Source organism: Cystoisospora suis (assembly GCF_002600585.1).
Source record: "Cystoisospora suis strain Wien I chromosome Unknown contig_5451, whole genome shotgun sequence".
Lineage (NCBI taxonomy): Eukaryota > Apicomplexa > Conoidasida > Eucoccidiorida > Sarcocystidae > Cystoisospora > Cystoisospora suis.
The window spans coordinates 2,358-17,236 of record NW_027158241.1 but is presented as its reverse complement, the minus strand read 5'-3'; the positions used below and the strand labels follow the sequence as shown (position 1 = coordinate 17,236).

The following is a 14,879-nucleotide window of genomic DNA, read 5'->3' as shown; positions in this document are numbered from 1 at the left end:
ATTCACCCAGCGAGCTTGCAGGGCGCCTTCACCGTCTACAGCACCGAACACCCAGAACATCCGACATAAGCCTCTCGCTGACCTAGCAATCGGAATAAGCTAGAACCCACGCCGCAGAGAACCGAGTAACGTACTTGCGGACCGAGGAAGGAGGCCTCAGGCACTATGAAACGCCGAACATGCCAACTCTGTCACTGTGGTTCGTACCTTCTTCAGCTTCAGAGTCCTGCTCCGCATCTCCAGCGGGTAAGGGCCCCTTTCTCGGTTCTTTGTCTTCTATGGCCATCTTATCCGTCCCCGGGTCTGTGCGCGACAGAAAGACTTTGACCTAGTCACAAACCGATGACAACAGTAGCCAGCACTACGGCAGAAATACACCACCTCGGTCCCGGAGTAGCCGGCCTTCCACGTACCAGTGAACCACGCCCGGTCGTGCCTTCGCTTGCCGACCTGATAACCTGCAGAAGTGTCCTTAGCCCCAGAGAAGCCCAATGTCATGGTGTGACGAACACGCAGTACCACACGCACGCTCGGCTCATGCTACAAAGCTTCTCAGACAAAAAAAGGCGTGCCTCCGCCTCCCCACGAGCACCGAGAAGGGCCCCGCCAGCGCTTCTTGTCATCAGAGAAATGAAGAGAACATACTCGCAGCCGGGAAGCGTACGGACACATGACGTGTTCACTTCTACGGACTCCCGGACATGGACAATTCAAACAACACCTTCCACACGGTGCACAAAGAACGGGGGTCAAACAAATTAAGGCAAACACGTGACAATAGAGACCTCACGGCTAGGTTGCGCTGGAAGGTAAAAGTGGCTGGAAAAGCGACATCCAGTATTTGTATAAAACAAGAGTGAACAGCAAGTCTGGCAGTTAGTTACTGTAACGAATAGATCACCGAAAAAAACTGCGAGGAAGCCACAAGAGACAAAGGGCTGTGCGTCTACTAAGCTTGTTCTGGAAGCCCCGGGCCGCTACACACGAACACTGAAGCACGCGCATCAGCAAACTGTGCTGGGGCAATCGGCAGCGACTTGTAATTCTGCGAAACGCGGATGCTTAAGGCCTGCGTACTCAGTCTTGCACGCAAATGCAACGCATGTGTACGCATGTATACACCAGAAAGACAACACTGAGCCACAACAAGCTGTGCCGAGTGCCGTTGATACAATGCCTCGAGTAGACTCAGCTCATTCGTACAAGGCTTTCGTCAGCAGGTTTGTCGAGTGTCGTCAGACAGGGAACCGTGTAAGGAGCCGACGTGACCGAGAAGGAGCCCTGGAGTACGAATTTCTCAGACATCCACCCAGGCATCGAGTCCAAGTCCACGTCCACGCGTACGGTCCCCCCGAAGATGTTAGCGGCCTGTACGGAAAAGAATGGTCAGGACCACAAAGCTTCGGTCCCATGACTGAAAGTATTTGCCGGGAAACTGGGAGAATGCGCCGTGAAGTACATACGCTGCCTCCTCCCCTGATGCCGCAATGCCTGACCGTGACCCTGCTAACTCACGCTCCGGTAATACTAGGGGACAGTGCCCGAGAGGGCGCAACGCGAACAGACGAGCACAACCACCACCATCCGAGTGCTCAAGGCCCCGCTCCGCCTCCAACCCGCACGAGAATTGCGGATCACCAGACGCGTGTTGAGGATAACAAGACCATTAGTTTCAAGGAAACACGCAAGAGTCGCTGAACTGAGAGTGGCCACAAACCAAAACGCAGCGGTCGTCTGTACCACGCTGTTCTGCTTTTCAAAGCGAGGATCGTGAAAAGACGCATCAATGCCGACCGCGGCTCCATAAGATGAAGCCCCTCCGTCTTCAACAGCGACAGGCAGGAAGCAATTCTCTGCTGTTGTTACTGTAATAGAGGCGACGCCCTCTGCAGTGGAGAGTGGAAAGGAATGAGCCCAACTCAATTTCCATCTCCTGATGGGTATCCTGCCGTACCGTGAGATCGAACTTGTGCTTATAGACGAGAAAGTCAGCTGGATTCAGCGAAAGACGCAGGTGCGCGAAAAACGCCTGAAATGAACAGGAGACAGTAGGGGAAGGCAGCTGGTGCGACCTCATTTCAGCTGAGACGTAGCCACTCCCTCCCTCCTGAATGGCTGACAGACTGCCCCTTGACACAGTCCGCGAGATCGGAAGCAGAACACACAACCTGGGGTTCAGTGAACTCATCACTGCCTCAGCACCTGTCGCTTCTCTCAGGAAACATAAGCACGCATCTGCGCAGAAGTCTCCTGCAAGCAGACGACTAAAAACAACCAATGCTACGGAACAGTCGCGGTGCACCAGCAGTCGGAGAAAGAAGTCGGCCTCATCATTTGTCGCCTGTCGAACTATGCCAAGAGCTAGCAGCACCTTGACACCGTCACCGGACGGGCCTCGTGCTTCAGGGGGGTCCGACAGCTCAGCCTCTTCCTGCGACGGCCTCTTGCTGCATGCCTAGCGCGTCCAACGCGGCCAGAGGGCGCCTCCCGTTGTACACTCTGCAGTATGCGAATTGTGCGAAGCCACAGAGCACCTGCGCTGACGAACTCTGCCTACAAGGATCTAGCGAAGAGATGCAACCACAAGCTAGTGTATCCCAGCTCACGGCCGGCCTCCTAAAAAGCTGGCAGCTTGCTAGAATATCCAGGACAAAACGAACGGGGCGATCGAAAGGCGCAATCGGGAGAGGTTTGCCTCCATGCACTTTCGCAGACCGCCTCCACGAAGTGGAGGACTGCCTGACGGTCTCTGCAAGTACAGACTTAACCCGAGTGTGCAGGGCTTGCAAAATAAGGGCCACGTGCCAGGCCAGCGCGCACACGCAAACCTGTGGAAGGCCTCTATAAGACTCTGTGGACCAGTGACGAACCGTACAAGATCATCAAACCCATTCTCGCCTTCTGCCAAAACTGGAAAGCTGAGATGGCGCACCTGGCTCTTTCTCACAGACACTGATCGCTGCGATACGGGCTTGGCGGAAAAGATTGCGCCGTGGGGAGGGCTTGTCAAACGCTAGAAAACAAAAAGCGAGCTAATGAGGCCTCACTACGTCAGGTACGCAGAGACCCGGACACCTTGCTGGATGTGCGAACCATGCTTGGAAATGCCACATCTGTGCTTATCTCTCCCGGTCGCCGCCCAGCTGCCACTGCTGTGAGTTGGCGGTTAGGGTGTTCCACCTCGGTACGTGAGCGGGTGCCCTCGCCAAACCAGACGTACCTCCATCCACTCGATGACAAGAAGCTCGCTCAAAAGCTCGCGTTTTATCGCCAGCAAATAATTCGTCTTTCGCTCCTTCATTGCCGAAAGCTGTCCTATCAAGCTCCTACAGAGAAAACCAGCCCCTGCAACCGCTTCCCTGACAGTTTCTGAGACCGAGCCGCACCCCAGAACGGAGCAACTGCGTGGTAGCTGTGCGGGACGAAATGCTTCTGCTCCCGCAGCATGCTACGCTGCATGTGAAGAAACACCGGTCATGCTCCGCAAGCCTCACGTTGAAACTCCAGGTCACAAAACTGCTACTGAGATCGACATGCTCGTAGCCATATGACGGCGCACAGCCACGACCTTGGAACACACCGACAGAAGATGCACAGGACCGGAGACACGGTGTCGCAAGAGGTACCCTAACTGAATGCAGATGCAGTGCCTCCAACGTCACCAACTGCGCGCTCGACGTGAGACAGCGGGGCTACTCAACCGGTGTTGGACAAGTGTAACCGCGCAAAGGACACTCTCGGACTGAGCTAGTGCGTCACACCCGGAAGTACGTTCCCATCAGTCCACAGAGATGGCGCACTTGGTTGCTTCGTCGATGCGTTTCTGCACGGAGACGAAATTGGAGTGAAGCTGACCGAGCTGCCGATGTTTCTCCATCAAATCGCGATCAATGCGTCGTCTTCGCTCTCGTAAGGCTTCCTCACTCTGAAGAAAAGAGTAGAAGAACCCACCCTGGCAGAAGCAGCCTCGGCGGTGACTCACAGAGCGCGGCGTCGAAGTAGACGCATATATGAAGTGCACTGCGACGAAAATAAGAGGCCGCACGCTGCACAACTGATCATAAGCAAGACCACAATGCACGGGCTGAGACTCGAGAGTCTGAACTTCACGATACAAGCTACTGGCCGCCCGCGTGTTTCCTGGGAGGACTGCGACCTCGGGACAACAACACATAAAGTGCTGGGGCGGTGGCGCAAGCCCGAGCTGCAGCCAAAACGGTGCTCCACGCGAAAGCGTAGTTTCCACGGGAATGCTCTCTTTTCCCGGAGATAACATCGCACCCGCCTGTCCCGGGGCAAGTGCTGTCACGGGTTTACTCACGAACATGCAATCTGCTGCATAAAAGAGTCTACAGTGCAGGCGTGATTTTCTCCTGAAGTCTTGACATGTGTGAGAATGAGAGTCCGAGCCCACAGCCGACAAATAGAGGAACATAGACATCATGATCTGCATTCACACGCGCTCAAACAGAAGGAAGCAACACTGGGGACAACACACAAGCTTCTCTGCACTTCATCGGGCAATCAGGAGATCTCGCCGCATCTCCGAAAGATTTTCTCACATCCAAACAGAGAGGCAGCGGAACGCGACCGGACAATCAGAAGATACACGTCGAACTGCCGTCCCAGAAGACGATAGGGAAATGGCAGGCGGAGGGACGGACGTTCGAACCACTCACTGTGGGTCTCTCTAGCAACCAGCAGGACTACAAAGAAAACCAAGAGGGCGAGTCTGACGTAGTCGCTGAACTTCTGGCTTACGGGAGAGCTGCTCTGCATCACCATCTTGTACGCATCGACCGTTGAGATAAGAGGGTGCTCGGAGAAATCTGACAACGGTTGTGCAGAGCAAGACAGACGATGACACTGTCAAGGGAGAACACACAGACTGAGAAACGGCGTGAAGAATGGAAAACGGAGCAATCGACCATGAAGCCGAAATACAAAAAGCATACCCGCAAGAGAAAAAAAATACAGATGGCGTGAAGCCGGAGAGAAGACCCTGAACCAGTCTACACATGTCATTCTGAGGCACCCGCATGGACGCTTGGAAAACTGCAGTCAGCTCCGACCGGCGAAACAGCCTTGGTGCTTTTTTTGCTTTATAGCTGATTCTTCGAGGCTCCTCTCACTCCACGCAGATACGTCGAGCGTGCTTTCACAGAACGCGGCGCTGCGTGAATGCCTCTGCCGTACCGAGGACTCAACGCAAAATACGGCGACACTTACCAGCCGACGAATGGCTCCCGATCAAAATGCAGTGAGGGCACAGAGAGACGAAGCACTGCAAAAGAGACGCAAAATAGGTTCTCTCACTCCCGAGATTAGTGCAAAACATTCTTCGGGCTGCAAGCGCGGCTACTGAGAACTGCATGCTGTCGGTGCTTTCTGGACCTCGACTACAATTCAGCGCTCTCCGCTAGACACATGGATGCGCCGTCTGCCTGACGGCTTTCCGCCTTTTGCCAGCCCAGCCGAGCTGAGAACACTTACGGTACCCGTTCGTGAAGCTCGACTTCCGACGCAGCACCGACACCAGCAGTACAAAAACAAACAGGAAACGCAGATACCACGTCTCCAGCGTCTTTAACAATTTCGTACTGAACCTTACATCAGTCCACGACATAGCGTGAAGGTCGCGTATACGCTTTAACAATTGAGTGCTCAGTCGTAACCTGAGAGCCATACAGTGTGTGCCACTCCCCCCTCCGTAAACGACGTACCCCCAAGGTGAAGGACACGCAGGTACGCCTTTACGCCGCAAGAGTCAGAGTTATAAGCACTCGTGAGAAGCAGACACTGGCATTGTCCCTATGACATCTGCCTCAGCTGCACCCGAAGAGAAACAGTGAGAGCTTACGGTCATGCAGACGCAATCAATCATTTCCGAAGGATGATACGGACAGAGTCCGAACTGGAAGGGGGACTGAGAAAAAAGAACAACAGTGTGTATACCAGTTGCATAGGCCATGAGTGCATGCTAGCACACGGCAACAACTTGAGCGCGGCGTTGCGCGAACGAACGCGCCTCGATGCACGAGAACACCAGGGTGTGTGTGGACGTACATGCCAGTCATGACTGTTCACTGTCTCATGGTGCACAGAAACGAGGTTAACAACAGCAAGCAAGAAGTTTTGATCCGGGCTGTCTCACCAGTGTGCGAATGAATACTTGCATCTACAGTGCCCCCGTCGCCTTGTACAAAGGTCCGGCGCCGACCGCGCCTGTTGTAAGAGCGACTAGAGTGCTTGATGAAACCGTTAAGGAAGAAGAAAGTTTCGTCCTCCCCCTTCCTTGAGGTTTCAAGAACTTTCGAGGCATTAACACATCCACCACAACACGGTCCCACGGCAGCTCGCAAATTCGTGAAGCAGTTCGCCGTTTTCCCCAGAAATAAGAAGCAAAAGGCGGCGAGAGGGTGTGTAAGAGGTCCACCGGAGGCCTGTCCTTTTCCCGAATTCTTTAGTTTCGCGTTTCCTCGCTCACATGTGTTGCCGGTACACGATTGTGACGAGCAAGCATACGTGTGGAAGAATGGACCCTTTCGTCACACTCGTCACAGAGATGGGCGCGATCTGCCGGACAAAAGAGTGTCGCGGGAAGAGCTTCGCACAACTCGCAGACAGGCTGGGGCACGTGGATGCGCAGAGGCTTCATCTCGAACTCCAACACGACCGACGGGAGCACTTGGTCTGCGCGTCTGACGCGATAGAGCACGCGATAGGCGGTTCTGCAGGGAGGAACAACCGATATTGAGGAGCGAACGCCAGACCTGCTTCCGCTCGCCCCCGAAGAAAAGACGCGGGCAAAACCAAAGGCAAACCCACTGGAGAACATCCGCACAGATGCTGCGTCGGCCAACAAATGGAGACCCTACATCCGGATGCGGGTCAGTAACAGGAAGTAGATGCAGCGTCCAAGAACAAACGCACCCCCCCTTACCACGTAGGTGTCTGTTGCCGAAGAGTATTTCAAGCCTGTGTTTGTTCGTTGGCTGCGACGGTTACCCTTACCCGGAAGAGCCGCCAGGCGCAGCGTCCCGTCTATCCATATCCCGCTGAGACATAGCAGTGAACTCCCCGGGGATCGGGCAAGTCTCAAAGGGCTCCCTGGCTGAAAAATATGGAAAGAGAGAGTCATTTCAACAAGCTACGAGATTGTCGCGCAGGCCTCTACAGAAGACACCTCCTGCACTGGAATCAACGACGTGCAGCAGGAGGTTCACTATGTGGCAGGAAGTTGCGGCACGGCAGCCTCAGCATAACCCTGCACCGCGTAGATGTGGCTAGAAATGTTGGTGAGCAGAAGCCAGGCTGCACTCTGAGTCAACGTAAAACCGCAATCGTTACAAAAAGTTCCTCCGCTTTCTCGGCAACCCCTCTGTCGTGATGCAGAAACAACTTGCGATCTGCGAATATCGGAGATCAGCGGTCACACAATTGTAGCAAGTGCTTCAAGACGAAAAAACGGGGGCCATGCTTGTACACAGCAGCGACTGCCCCTGTTGCTGCGATTGGTTTCACGCGGCCCGTACACCAGAAAACCGCCCGCTACATAAGCGCCATGAAGAACACGCCATACAAGGAAAAATCCACATTCCAAACGCGGTCGGCGTTTCTGTGTAATCGGCACACCGAGTGTGTGGTGTGGCTCACTGCCATCCGAGAAACACTTCGTTTACGCCCCCCACCACGTGATGAATCTTCCGTCAATCTCCCGCCAGCCATGTGATGTCTTGTGCTACCACGAACGACGGTGTCAGATGGAGCAGGCTAGGTCGGAAAAGAACTTACTGAAACGCGAAGTGAACACCTGCTACTTCGTGTTTGCGTGGTACGCACGAGCCCGAACAAATCTTGACGTAAACAACTATACGTGTGTGGACATTCATGATGATCCGCCCCCCCTCGAGTAGCCGAACAGCTGAATGAGAAAGGCTCCTTTGAGCACACCGCAGTGAATACTATGCAGCCTAGGTGACCTAATTGTTCGAAGTTCGTGCCGAAATGGAGTCCGAAACTTGTGGCACTTCACGCAGCAGAAAAGCAGGAACGACCACGGAGGGAAAATACCACGAGCTCGGTCTGCCACTGCTACGCTTGCCCCGGCTTACTACCATCTCCACGCTGTTGTTCCCTGGATAGAACTGCGCCCAAAGCGAGCTTGCAGATCATGACCCGGAACGCCCCTGAGGGATTCCCTTCAAATCCCACTGGTGGCCGGCATTGACCTGTGGGAAAAACCTGCTTTCTCCAGTCAGACCGGATGCGTCCTTCCGCTACTATATTCTCAAGGGATTGTGGCGTCTCGAGCTCGTTGAGATCGAGAATGGAGAAGACTGTAGGCCCCTGCAGAGCCTGAGCGTGAGAATCCCGCATGCAGAGATGGGCACACACCCGTGGAAAAAATGTTGAGAACGGGTGATCCTTTCACTACCGAGACGGTGTAACTGTGCAAACATCAACGCGAGCGTCAGCCGGACTTGCAGGTGTTCACGGCTGGGCCCCTCCGGAGGAAATGTATAAGACGGGTTGAGGCTGCCTAGGAGGACGCCGATGGAGTATGAAGACAGGAGTGTAAGCCTGTTCGGAGTCAGAGGTTAGGGCCAAAGTGGGCAGATGACAAACAGCGATGTGACGCAAGAGATGGCTTGCCATGTTTCCTATAGCAAGGACCGAGACAAAATAGCTACCGCTACGGGAAGCGAACCATGGTTGACCGCAGCTTTTCCCTTCTCACTTGTGCTTTTGCTTCGAATGCATCTTCCTGGGCGTGAGTGGCCAAGGTCCATCCCCCCAGCACATGGAGATCGGCCGTAAACAGTGACAGCTGAATCCAGTACTCCCATTGTGCAAGTGTTTGAATATCTTCGAGCACTGCAACATTCACCCGATCTGAACCATCTTCTGTCGGGTGCGCGGCGACCGCCAAGGGCGCCAAGTTCGCCGCGAGGTGTCCGGGGGGGTCCCGGAGAGAAGAAGATGACATTGCATGGAGTCAAAGAAAGCCAGGAAACACGGGGGGCTGCAAAGCTGTGCGGAAGACAACTGTGAGAGCTCTTCTCCACGAGCTACCGCCCAACACAGGACTCCGAGACTAGAGCGAGGGGAAAGGGACCGGAAAGACGAGCTTTAGGGACCAAGAGGAAGAGACGGCAGAGATGCTGGAGGAACAACAGACAAGTACGCTTGAGACGGATGAAGAATACGGACAAAAGACAGAGAGGAAAAAGTAGGTGGCGTCCGTAGACAAGGAAACGGGATCGATGGCCAAGGAGGCTTGCGAGAACTTGGGAAAAACAGGAGGAAGGCCGACAGGGCTGAGAATTGCAGCTGGCGGTCCCGCATGCGGCAGATGTGAGCATGGAACTTACCTACAGTACAAGAGAAAAACAAGAGGGGTCTGAAGAAATTCAAAAATCCTCCTTGACAGAAAACCTGGTAACAGAAACTGGATTTGCACGAGACACGGGCAGCGGTGCGGTGCCTCGCAACGCCGAAGTCAGTAGCCACACGCTTCTATCTGCGGAACTGACTGTTGACATATTCAAGTTCTACGACAAGCACACTCTACTGTGTGCAGGGTCTTTTTCAAGGACTGCGAAGATGCATCTGCAGCTATTCCAAGTCCAGCATGGGGGCCGGCCGATGGCGGAGATGGAGGCAGAGCATCGAGCCACATGCATGCTAGCAGTTCAATTGCCAGCGTCGAAGGGTGATGGGCGCGCCACAGTCCAGCTGCTGCTTAGTGTATTATTCTTTTGCTGCTACAAAAGCTTGCCGTGCTGCGGTCTACGCCTTTCCAATGGGATTTGCGGGATCAAAACTGTAGGCGCAGGTAACGGTGGCGGGGCGGCTTCATAGCTCTTCCCCCTCCCCCGTGAAGCGTGGGTAGACTGGTACACCTGAGTGGGGCTGACTGCGAAAACTACTCAAGCGTACAGTATTGCAAGCAGTCTCGGGTACCCTATCTCAGATTCAAAGGGTCCCCTGGCGCCCTCCTGAGGGGGGCTCGTGTGCAGTGCCCCAAGCCGAGGCAGACAGAGAGCAGCGCAATCTACCAGCCGGTAACGAACCGTCGCAAGCTGGGTCAGCGGCCGTTCCTCATGCGGCCGGGCAACAACTGGCCCGGTGCTCAGACGGTGGCCGATCGAAAAGGGGCTAGTGTAGGATGGCGCGCCGACTGGACCAGGAAATGTGCCTGTCACGGCAAGCAAATCGGAGAACAGAACTGTTCGGAGACGGGGCGTGCGCTGCTAACCACGCAGAGAGCGCACGGCTCACACAGGTGGTCGCTTCGCCAGGCGAGATGACACGGCATCTTCGTCCTTCACATAGTCTGCTGCCACAAGGCAAATTCAACACCACGTGGCAGGGGTAGTGAGGAAGGTGATACAACGCACCAGCACAGTAGAAACAAGTCTTCTCCCCTGTTGATCTTCTGATTTTTGGGCCCGCTCCGCTTCATCTTGCACCTGCTTCCCACCTATCGTCCTAACGCTCACCGATGGGGCGACTTGCTAGATCTACTTCGCTCGTCGAAATTCCTGTCGCCGGCCATTCCTTCTGTCCGGCTGTGAACGACCGCCTATGAGGCGACTACTGTGCGCCTCTGTCGGTAACTGTGAAACGCGTTGTGCTTTCGTGAGAGCAGCAGCTGTAAACTCCCTACGGTATACACGTCCTATGATGCTGCGGCATGCCTGACAACGCCTCCCGTTGCTTCGGTTACCTCCCGCTTGAATCGAGGCTCCAGCCAGTTTCTTGTTCCTTATCCGAAGATGAGAACTTCATGTTGTGCTACCGCTTTTGTGACGGTAGTCGACACTCCCGGAAGTGAGTTTTATAGGGTGAAACATCCGTATCACACCAAGTTTTCAGTCCTATTTTCCTTCTCGGAAGATAGAAGGGGATACTGAGGATGGTGAAGAACATCATCTCCAGAAAAAGAGATGAACACGGCTGCGCCGGAGCCCAACACCGTCTGCCCAGCAGACATTGAGGGAACGCAAGACCATACTCATTAACGTTTACAGCAGACCCGGACGATGTTCGCCGTACCAAGCAGCCCTTCTCAGCACAGGTTCCGCACACCGCCTTCAAACATAGAGACCGCTGTCTCATTGTTGCTTTTCCTATTCAGAGGAGGTCGCCCCGCTTAACCCTCCTCCGGTCCCTATATAGTTTCCTGGCTAGTTAGTAAATCCAGCGGTCGCGCGGTCTTGCTACCTGCACGGCAAATCACTTGGCCTGTAAACAGCGGTGCGGCGGTTGGGATATTCGTCCGCAATCCGTTTGGCCTGTTCTCGCATCAGTCTAAGACTCGGCTCCACTCTCAGAGCGCTGCAGGACTGAAGGGACAAAGCACGGTCTGGTGTGAAGGCACTTCCTCGTGCCAAACACTCAGTTTCCGCCTAGACATTGATTGGTGACTCACATGGCTACTTCCAGGGGCTCTCTCGGAGCTTACAGCTACATGTCTGTATTCATCCCTCCACGCAGACATCCCTTTCACGTTTCACCGGATATTCCCGGGAATAAGCCCAGTGATATATGGTTACCAGTGAAAGTTTACGTGCATCCCGTAGCCTGCAAGCAACTCCTTCACTCATAGCTTTCTACGTAGTTGCCAGGCAAGATCACTTCCGTTCGGGGGAGCACTACCTGGGGGTCACAGTAGGGGCACCCAGCCACTGATCGTAACGGGACAAGCTCGTTTCACCATTCTTTCTCCACCTCTTCGTAGCCGTTTCCGCATATAGTGAAGGTCTGGGCCTCCGTTGTGATCTTCGCTGGGGCTACCTGGTACTTAACCTCCGAAAGTGACTTTCTGACCCGTCATCGTGATTCCAGAGTCCCCGTGGGCTGTACTTCCGCGGTCCGGTTGCTGCCCGCATGACAGGAGAATCACTTCCGAGAAGTTTGTGCCAGAGCAGGATGGTCTCTGCACCTTTGTCGAGGGCTGCTCAAGTGGCGTACCGATCAGCGTTGCGACGAAGGTGACGACGAGCCCCAGAGGGCCACTTAGCACGACCGAAAGTCAAGCTCTCAGAACTGGACGGAATACTACAAGTGTGTCCACGCAGCCACCCTGTTGCTGGATTGAAGCCCCCCTGGTATTGGGGAGCCAGCGGCCAGCTGTGGTCACAAGAGGACTCAACGCAAGTACGACTTGCCGAAGTAATGAGTCGGAATCGAGGTTGAAGTTGGCGTATTCTGCCGTTCATCCTAGTGAGGATCTTGGGGGGGAAGAGAACCTGCTGTGGGCAGACCGAGGTACTGAATAGAGGCTTTGCCCTTGTCTTCTCTGAAGTCTGTCATTTTCAGAAGTTCCGTGTCCAGTAGAGGCATTGAAGACAGGCCCTGGCCCCCCAGAAGGCGTAGATGTTGTGCCCCGGCGGCTTGTCCCCTGCCAGCCATGAGTTGGTGTCTGTGGAAGCCGTCAGTGGCTTTCGGCAGGAGGGATGGCGTAGCTGAACCACCCAGGCTGACAGCATGCCTACTTGTAGTGGGCAGCGTACCTAACCGCGGAATTGGCATACGAGAGGCGACCGCCGCGGGAAGTTCTTGGCAGTTGTTACGCTGTATGGCGCAAACGAATATTTGTAGGTCAGCGCATCCTGACTGACACCGACGACAAGCAACAGACGCCATAGAAACTCGCCGAAAGCCCTCCGACTAGCGGTCATCGCGCGACGGCGCATCACGAGCATTACGACCAGCGCAACCAAAGACCCCCATTCAGTTGCGCTAAGGTTAGCGTAATGCCAATGGGAACAACCCGCCTTCGGACAACGGAGTGCCACTCTCTTCTAAAACAGCGAGATCAGGAGACTGGCAACAAGCGAGAAAGCTGCACCATCGCCGACAGTTTTGGGCCAGGCGATCTGAAGTTGCTGTACCGTTGATGTGGTGCACGGACCCAGGGGAGCAGAAGCGGAAAGATTGTGATGCCTCGGCACGGTCTCACATTTACGCTGAGCCGCGTGCCCGGTGATGGCTAGGGCGGCTGCTGCTAGGGCACCCTGCAGTTTACTCCCGGCGTCCCGTGTGCGTGCTGCCGATCATAACCGATTTACCGCGCTTCAAAACGCCTACTTCCTGGTTCGCGGGTCTGGCAGGGCAATCTCAAACGTCACGGACTCTGGTCCCAGCCGTTATGGTGGACTGCCGGCTCGTTTTTTTGGATTGTCTTGCTCTCTCTACTTCCGCCAGATCCGTTTTGTTTTGGGAAGAATTACGCTACATCTTCTGCCTCAACGGTCACCACGCGATCACGCGTCATGCGTTTTAGCCCACAGCGGAACTCCGCGCTTTGTACCGCGAGGGCTGGCAGGGCTGCGCAGCGCAGACCCGTGAATCTCCCATGTCTGTCAGATGAGCAAGCCAGATCTACACCGGTACGCGTAGTCGAGCGCACTACGTCCGAGCCAGCCGGGGTGCGACCCGTCGTCAGACGCAACAGGCGGGGTCCGGTGAGGGCTGCTCGTCAAGCCGCTCCGCACGAGAATCTCTCACAAGCACATTGCACCCGACGTCCCGCACCGTGTGCCGGAGAGCTGCGCGCGGAGCCAGCAATCATATGAAAGCAAGTGGCGGGTCTTTTACCGAACGACGGACCAGAATCTCTCATCGGGCAGAGAGGAAACTGGGAAGATTTGCCCCAGCCGACATTACCAATCACTAGCTGATGTTTCTCAGGTCGTAACAGTCCATAGGCAGAACAGAGGGCCAGACCATTTGATAAACTACCAGACAAGCTCAAGTACCCGGGTCGGATCAGTCATCTTCCATTTCATCCAAAGCCTCCCTGGCGCGCCTGACGGACTCATGAACTTGATCAGTGGGTAATGTCCTGAAGCAGCCGCACGTGTCAGCGCCAATCATTCCCACTTCGATCTCCACTTTTCCATCCTTTCTACCCTCGTCGTCGACACTGAGGAAGATTTTCGTTAGAGCATCCACTGCATCCGTCATTGTCAGGGCATCCAGATTCAGCTTCTCCAGCTCAGTCTTCGCGGACGGCCTTCCCTTTCCTAGCGCTGTTGCGCGGTACTTGCTACAGCAGCCGCCAGCGTCTACGCAGTAAATCTCACCTGCAAACAGGCGAAATGCGACCGCGACACAACAGGCTGCAGCAGCAGCGAAACGCTTCGAGGATAACGTAAGTCAGAATCGCGCACAGCTGCACACTGCACTCTGAGGTGCCCATGCAATGGAAACACATATCAAGCTAACTCTGGCAGGAAGTGTACGTAAAGAGAGGTGGACATGCAGGACGATCTCTGGCGCCGTAATAGCTAGTCCATCCTGGGTGCGCCATGGAGACTGAGTGCAGAAGCTTAGCTGAAGTACTTTCGAAAGTGAGCCCCGCCCCCCCGTGTACACTCCATACATTCACCCGACAGGGCAGACTTCACCTGAGGTATCTGCTATAGAACGCAGCACTGTCTCTTTTCGGAAAAGAGGATCGTCCCTAAAAAGCGCTATTACCCTTGAACTGCACTGGTGTTCCAGGCTCTTCTTGCTCCTGGCGCAGGGCGCCAATGAGTACAGAAGCTCCGAAGGGTCGTACGCTCCAGTACAGGGAGTACGCATGCATAAACAATCCGATACGCTCCGCCAGGACACCGCCGCTGATGTCTACTCCAAAAGTTCGATGATACTCTTCGGCTTCTTGCCGTGCCCGTGTGACAATCTGACGCCCGTCCGCCGCCAGTCCAGCTACGGCGATTCCTGCAAGCCATTCACAGCAGCGGCGCCTCCATAACTCGAGGGTTCCAAAGAAGGGAGCACACGCCTTCGGTTAGAACGGGCGGCGGATCCTAACTCGCTTAACGTGAAAAAAGAGAAATATGCTAGCCTAAAGGCAGTCCCAT

At 54.8% G+C, this 14,879-nt stretch overlaps 2 protein-coding genes across 2 annotated transcripts in view; both read right to left on the bottom strand.

Moving 5' to 3' along the window:
• Positions 1 to 163: 163 nt before the first annotated feature.
• Positions 164 to 9,812, bottom strand: CSUI_009240 (b-box zinc finger domain-containing protein). Its single transcript, XM_068069356.1, has 13 exons — positions 9,375 to 9,812; positions 8,741 to 9,164; positions 8,115 to 8,358; positions 7,015 to 7,114; positions 5,861 to 6,731; positions 5,494 to 5,515; positions 5,230 to 5,284; positions 4,762 to 4,829; positions 3,801 to 3,925; positions 3,221 to 3,326; positions 1,955 to 2,029; positions 1,204 to 1,368; positions 164 to 328 (listed from the first exon to the last, which is right to left on the bottom strand). Exons 2-5 carry the CDS (start codon positions 8,987 to 8,989, stop codon positions 6,464 to 6,466), a joined length of 861 nt encoding a protein of 286 aa, XP_067918670.1. The 5' UTR covers positions 8,990 to 9,164; positions 9,375 to 9,812; the 3' UTR covers positions 164 to 328; positions 1,204 to 1,368; positions 1,955 to 2,029; positions 3,221 to 3,326; positions 3,801 to 3,925; positions 4,762 to 4,829; positions 5,230 to 5,284; positions 5,494 to 5,515; positions 5,861 to 6,463.
• Positions 9,813 to 13,767: 3,955 nt separating this feature from the next.
• Positions 13,768 to 14,879, bottom strand: part of CSUI_009239 (t1 family protein) — a 2,823-nt gene continuing 1,711 nt past the window's right edge. Inside the window, exons 3-4 of the mRNA XM_068069355.1 lie at positions 14,494 to 14,736; positions 13,768 to 14,096 (exon numbers count right to left, since the gene is read on the bottom strand). Of these exons, the coding sequence (XP_067918669.1) occupies positions 13,780 to 14,096; positions 14,494 to 14,736 (560 nt within the window). The 3' untranslated portion in view covers positions 13,768 to 13,779. The remainder of the gene's footprint in view (positions 14,097 to 14,493; positions 14,737 to 14,879) is intronic.

Coding starts and splice junctions, on each gene's coding strand:
- CSUI_009240 (XM_068069356.1), bottom strand. CDS start 8,989: ATGTCATCTTCTTCTCTCCGGGACCCCCCCGGACACCTCGCGGCGAAC. Junction 8,359..8,740: donor CATTCGAAGCAAAAGCACAA/GTGAGAAGGGAA, acceptor TCTCACGCTCAG/GCTCTGCAGGGGCCTACAGT. Junction 6,732..7,014: donor GCGCCTGGCGGCTCTTCCGG/GTAAGGGTAACC, acceptor TCCTCCCTGCAG/AACCGCCTATCGCGTGCTCT.